This window comes from Ranitomeya imitator, chromosome 4 (genome assembly GCF_032444005.1).
Source record: "Ranitomeya imitator isolate aRanImi1 chromosome 4, aRanImi1.pri, whole genome shotgun sequence".
Taxonomy (NCBI): domain Eukaryota; kingdom Metazoa; phylum Chordata; class Amphibia; order Anura; family Dendrobatidae; genus Ranitomeya; species Ranitomeya imitator.
Genome location: NC_091285.1, coordinates 569,965,508 through 569,972,291, shown reverse-complemented (window position 1 = coordinate 569,972,291; position 6,784 = coordinate 569,965,508). Strand labels below are relative to the sequence as shown.

Sequence of the window (6,784 nt, the reverse complement as noted above, 5' to 3'; positions counted from 1 at the left end):
ATCCTAAGGAGTGATACATATTGCCGATTCTCTATTTCACCGGGCGAGCGTCTGATGGTCACTCTTCGGTAAGCCATTTTTATTGTATGTACTCCTGACTCCTGTAGTACACTTTAATTGATTGATTGTAATTTGATTTTGTAGCAATTTCTGTCTTGATTTTGTTCACAGATTCCGTGCAACTGGACAATCCCTTTCGTCACTACATTTCCAGTTCAGACTGGGAATTTCCACCATCTCCGGAATTGTAAAGCACACTTGCCGTGCACTGTGGGACTCTTTGCACGATGAATTTATACCACATCCCACAATGGAGAATTGGTTGGAAGTAGCCGAGAAATTCCAGCAAGTGTGTCAGTTTCCCAATTGCTTGGGCGCGGTGGACGGGAAACATATCCGTATCGTGAAACCGGCTGGTTCGGGATCAAAATATTTTAACTATAAAAAGCACTTTTCCATTGTGCTGATGGCCATCGCCAATGCGGATTACAAATTTGTAGCGGTGGATATTGGGGCGTATGGCCGCTCAAATGATTCCCAAGTTTTCAAACTGTCTGCAATGGGGCGGCATTTGTATGGAAACACCTTTCAATTCCCCCTCCCAAGACCACTGCCTCAAACCTCTGGGCCACCAATGCCTTTTGTTTGTGTTGGGGATGAAGCCTTCCAGCTGTCAGAACATCTGCTGAAACCCTACTCCAGTCGTGTATTAACCCAAACTAAAAGAATTTTTAACTACCGCCTCACACGTGCACGGAGAATGGTGGAGTGCGCTTTTGGGATTTTGACCGCCAAATGGAGAGTTCTACTGACATGTATAAACTTGAATACAGACACTGTTGACGAGGTAGTGAAAGCGTGTGTTGTCCTGCACAATTTTGTGATTTCCAAGGAACAGATTTCCATTAAGGACCACTCTGAAGAAACCACCTTGGCTGATTATAACAACATAACGTATAGAAGTTCTGTAACAGTTTCCCAAATTAGGGATCAATTCGCAGAATACTTTATGTCACCGGAAGGAAGAATCGACTGGCAGGATGAGAGAGTTTGAATAATTTGTCTTTGACCTTGTAACGGTATTTGACCTACTTTTACCCAAGTTGTGTACCTCTTTGGGTTCTACCCAAAGTATTTTACCTTCTTTTAACCAAGTTGTGTACCTCTTTGGATTGTACCCAAAGTATTTTACCTTCTTTTACCCAAGTTGTGTACCTGTTTGGGTTCTACCCAAAGTATTTTACCTTCTTTTACCCAAGTTGTGTACCTCTTTGGGTTCTACCCAAAGTATTTTAAAATCTTTTAACCAAGTTGTGTACCTCTTTGGGTTGTACCCAAAGTATTTTACCTTCTTTTACCCAAGTTGTGTACCTGTTTGGGTTCTACCCAACGTATTTTACCTCTACCAATAAACCATTTTTAACCCAAGTGTTAACTATACCTTATAAACAAAATACAAATTTGCTTTAAAAACTGTTTTATTACAACTTTTTTTGAACAAAACAATAATAAAATTCTGTTTGGCAACACAAAAATAAAATAAACTTTATTTGGCTGTGCCAAAACTTAAAGGTTTGAATATGTCGTGGTGGAGATAGTGCTGGAGGGGCTGTCAGATAGGAACACTTCGAAAGTGGGAGTGTGGAGAGAGGAATGTGGTGGTGGTGGTGGGGAAGGATCAATAGGTAGTGGTGAAGGGGTGGAGAAAGCAAGTGAACGGGTGGACAGGAAACTGGGTGTTAGGTTAGGAATTTGGTATGATGGAGGGGTGTTCATGATGGTTTGTGAGGATTGGGAGGCTGAAGCGTTGAGGGGTGGAGAAGGGGGTTGGAACATGACGGGTGAATGAGTCTGGTGGTAGTGGGCAGGGAGAGGAGGCGCGGAAGATGTTGTTGGAAACTGGTATGGGGAGGGATGTTCATACTGGTCTGGATGGTGGGAAGGGGCACGGGTGGGATGCTGGTAGTGGTCTGGATGGTGGGACAGGGCACGGTCACAATGTGGGTAATGGTGAGGTTGGTGGGACGGGGCTCGGGTACGTTGCTGGTATGGGTCAGGAGGATGGTAGTGGCTGTAGTGAGGGACAGTGGCTGAAGGGGGGCAGGTGCAGGAGGGGTGGCAAGTGCTGTGGCTTTGGAGGTAATGAGCGCTAGAGTAGACTGGCAGGCTTCCATTACTTGCATCTGCTGATCAGTAGATAGCTTCTCCATTTGCTCGAGTACCGACCGGACTGACTTGCCTCTGAACACATCGTTATCAGAAGTGTATGCAACTCAAGTATGCTTTTATTTATTAAATTGAAACCTGCAGCCATTTGCTCGGACAAAACTTTGAGACAGTTCTGGAAGGATGCGTTCAGGTGCAAGAACTCGGGCACATAGCGCTGTACCTGACCCCTCTGCCACTGCTGCCCCGAAGCCACAGGTGTACTAGAGGTGGCAGTAGCAGAGAAGTGGGGTACAGGAAAAGCTATATCCTCACCAGCAGATTCATGCAATGGAACCGGCCAGGATGCTCCAGCGCTGGTGCATAGTACCGAGGGATCAGATGGGTTGGAAGGCTGGGAAGGTGCAGAGGGGCCGGGACTGTCGAAGTGTCCCTCAGTGGCGGACTCCTGAGGGATCGCCCCAGAAGGGATCAACACAGCTGCAGGCTCCCGAGTGCTCCCGACAGTGCTGTGGAACAAAGAAAAAAAAAGTAATTAATATACTGATATTGCATGGCCCTTGCTGAAACAACAAAAGAGGGTTAGACATGTAAAACATTGCTTATTACATGTGGTGGGTAATATTTACCTTCGGGTCACCATCGTTGACCTGAGGAACGACAGGGCTTGGGCATATTTATATCTGCTCCTGCGTCTTCCAGAACCACTCAGGGCCCGCATCTCTTTGTTGAACTCCTTCTTAAAGCGATCCCTGATAGACCGCCACCGCTTCACAATCCTCTCACCTGTAAAAAAAGGAGAAACACAAATTGGTTAAGATACAATACTTTGAATGCATCAACATAACTGAACTGTGTATAATTACGTTCTTGATTCTGGGCCCGAACATCGAGGTCCTCCCAGTTCTCAACTAGCTGTTGGCATACTTTTTCCCAGAGTCGGCGGGTCACTATGACATCAGCATGGCGGCGGTAACCCATGTTCCACAGTGACTCCCTGTCCCGGATCAGATCGATGAGGAGGTCAATATTGAGGCCGACCTCCTCACCGTCCGAATCAGGAGCACGCTGTGAAGCCTGTTATAAAAAAGGCCAAAAAAATAAAATTAGATTCAAAACATAAAGAAAATACCAAAAAACAAACAAAGAAAAAAAAAAGCTGCTTACACGATGATGGCCGCCACGACTCGCACGCCGACGACCCTGGGAGCCACTCGGAGGACCTCTTGATGGAGCACCAGAATCCGAACTCTAAAAGAAAAACATAACAATTATGTGCTTGTAGTTTGCCTTTTTAAGTGTTGTGTACATTTTGATATCTATAATGATCATTCTGTTCATGTTGTGCGATGTGTCCAATGATCTGTTTCTATGTGTTGTGTGCATTCTTCTTTCTATAATCTTTTGTTTTTATGTGTTGGGTGTAGTGTGTGGTTTGTGGTTCCGCGATGTATGAAAGAAACATACCAATTGTGATCCCACTCCAGATCTTTCTCCACCCCTTCAGTCTTCTTCCGGAAGCACCTCTTCTCCTGCAGCAGCAGCTTCCTACAAAAATGAAAGATGGTGAAATATATATATATATATATATATATATATATATATATATATATATATATATATATATATATATAAATATATATATATATATATACATACATACATACATACAGAGAGAGCTAGACAGAGAGAGAGAGAGCTAGGCAGAGAGAGAGAGAGCTAGACAGAGAGCTAAACAGAGAGAGAGCGCGAGAGAGCTTGAGCGAGAAATTGTATAAAAAAAGATATATTCACCTCAGTGCGCTGCCGACTAGAGGGAGGGCTCCCAGAAGAAGACAGGCAGGCTAGGCTCTTGCTGGCAGGCAGGCAGGCTAGGCTCTTGCTGGCAGGCAGGCTAGGCTCTTGCTGGAAGGCAGGCAGGCTAGGCTCTTGCTGGACGGCAGGGAAGCTAGGCTCTTGCTGGAAGGCAGGGAGGCAAGGCTCTTGCTGAAAGGCAGGCAGGCTAGGCTCTTGCTGGAAGGCAGGCAGGCTAGGCTCTTGCTGGAAGGCAGGCAGGCAAGGCTCTTGCTGGAATGCAGGCAGGCTAGGCTCTTTCTGGAAGGCAGGCAGGCTAGGCTCTTGCTGGCAGGCAGGCAGGCTAGGCTCTTGCTGGAAGGCAGGCAGGCAAGGCTCTTGCTGGAAGGCAGGCAGGCAAGGCTCTTGCTGGAAGGCAGGCAGGCTAGGCTCTTGCTGGAAGGCAGGCAGCTAGGCTCTTGCTGGAAGGCAGGCTAGGCTCTTGCTGGAAGGCAGGCAGGCTATTGCTGGAAGGCAGGCAGGCTAGGCTCTTGCTGGAAGGCAGGCAGGCTAGGCTCTTGCTGGAAGGCAGGCAGGCAAGGCTCTTGCTGGAAAGCAGGAAGGCTAGACTCTTGCTGGAAGGCAGGCAGGCAAGGCTCTTGCTGGAAGGCAGGCAGGCTAGGCTCTTGCTGGAAGGCAGGGTGTGGCAGAGTGTTGGCTCTCTTGCAGTATGGCTGGAAATGAGTGAGGGCCTCAATGGCTTTGTTTTATATATGTGTCCTAGTGGCAGCCCTATAGGTTCTGAGCATGCTCAGATTAAAAAACTGGGTCAGGCCGCCGGATCCGCCTTTTTCCGGATACGGCGCATTCCGGTGTCCATAGACATGCATTGTAGCGAAAAGCCGGAAGAGCCGGATTCGGCCCTTCTGTTTTTTTCGCCGCAGACAAAAAACGTTACAGTAGACGCTTTTTCCAGACGCCGGAATCAAAATTTTTGCCGGATCCGGAAAAAAATGGAAGGAACGCAGGGCCATCCGGCGCTAATACAAGTCAATGGAGAAAAACTGGTTCTGGTTTTTCAGAAAAGAGCCGTAATCAGCCGGAATGAAAAACCCTGATGTGTGAAAGTAGCCTAAGGCTTCTGATCCTAATATGGTTAGAAGAAGTGAAATAAGATGGAACAATGAAGAAAAGAGCTTTTGCAGTTTATTGTTTGCACACAAAATACCAGGACTGTGGAGTCGGAGTTATGGAAATTGAGGAGTGCAAAATACGCTGCATGTGAACATACCCATAAAGGGAACCTGTCAGTAGGATGCGTCTACATGAGCATGTAGGTCATACGAAGTTGAATAATATGATACCTTGATATCTGCGATCTGATATTTTATTCCAGAAAAATCCGCTTCTCCCTAATATGTAAATGAGCTGCTCAGATCTATGGGGTGGACATAGATCTACACGAGAATCTGCCTCCAGAGATTATGTTAATTTACAGGAGATGTAAAGGTACCGTCACATTAACCGACACTGTAGCGATATAGACAACGATGCCGATCGCTGCAGCGTCGCTGTTTAGTTGTTGTGTGGTCGCTGGAGAGCTGTCACACAGACAGCTCTCCAGCGACCAACGATACCAAAGTCCCTGCGTAACCAGGGTAAACATCGGGTTACTAAGCATGGCCCTGCGCTTAGTAACCCGATATTTACCCTGGTTACAAGTGAAGACATCGCTGGATCGGCGTCACACACGCCGATTCAGCGATGTCAGCGGGTGATCCAGCGACAAAATAAAGTTCTGGCCTTCTAGCTCCGACCAGCGATGGCACAGCAGGATCCTGATCGCTGCTGCGTGTCAAACACAATTATATCGCTATCCAGGACGCTGCAACGTCACGGATCGCTATCGTTCTAAAGTTGCTCAGTGTGAAGGTACTTTTACAGGAGGGCAGTCATTACATGTCTTACACTAGTAACAGCCCTTTTCATTTACAATTCTCTCTGGAGAGTAATTCTCAGGGAGATCTATGTCCGGCCCATAGATCTTAAAAGCTCATTTACATATAAGAAAAACGGTTTATCTGGAATAAGACATCAGATCGCAGATATAAAGGTGTCATAGTATTCAGCTTCCTATGACCTACATGCCCATATAGACGGTTTAGGAAGGTTGATTCTATTGACAGGTTCTCTTTACGGGTATTTTCATATGCAGCTGGTTCTTATGCAAACAAGAAACTGCAAAAGCTACGAGATATCAGAAATCTCATGTGCATGCTTTTATTTTATTATTATTCCTGATTGAACTTGGCAGCGTTTTTGAAGTCTGCAGCATGTCGGTTCTTTCAGCATTTTTTCACTCCTAGGAAGCAAGAGAAATTGCAAAAACCCTGCAAAAAAATGCTACAAACAGGTTTTGGAGTTTATTAAACGTGAACACTGATAAATCCCATCTATTCCACATAAAAACCTGCTAAAACAGAGCAGAACCTGCATTTTGACATAAGAGTTTTTACTGCCAAGAAAGCAGGTTTTGCCTGCAGACAAAAAAAAACAAACCGCAGAGTGTGAACAATGCCTAAAACCTCCTCAAAAACGTTTCAGGGACGCAAAGCTGTTTTTCCTGGAGTGGAATTTGATTGTATTTTTCCTCCTACGAAAACGTCCATTTCAATGATAGCGTCAGAGAAGCGACATCGATTCTTATAAGAACATTCAAAGCGTTTGAAAGTATTTTTTTGGAGGAATTTAAAGCAGATTCGCTTCAAAATCTTCCTAAAAAGCGCCGCCATACTTCTCTGAAGAGAATTGCTCAAGGATTCCGCTCCAGACTTTATTTTATTTA

The 6,784-nt window shown here is 45.7% G+C and overlaps 1 protein-coding gene across 1 annotated transcript; it reads right to left on the bottom strand.

Moving 5' to 3' along the window:
* Window positions 1-1,595: 1,595 nt before the first annotated feature.
* Window positions 1,596-3,654, bottom strand: LOC138674262 (uncharacterized). Its single transcript, XM_069762144.1, has 5 exons — window positions 3,634-3,654; window positions 3,334-3,417; window positions 3,033-3,243; window positions 2,796-2,952; window positions 1,596-2,675 (listed from the first exon to the last, which is right to left on the bottom strand). The coding sequence occupies exons 3-5, from the start codon at window positions 3,145-3,147 to the stop codon at window positions 2,174-2,176; spliced, it is 774 nt and encodes a 257-aa protein (XP_069618245.1). The 5' UTR covers window positions 3,148-3,243; window positions 3,334-3,417; window positions 3,634-3,654; the 3' UTR covers window positions 1,596-2,173.
* Between the last annotated feature and the right edge of the window lie 3,130 nt (window positions 3,655-6,784).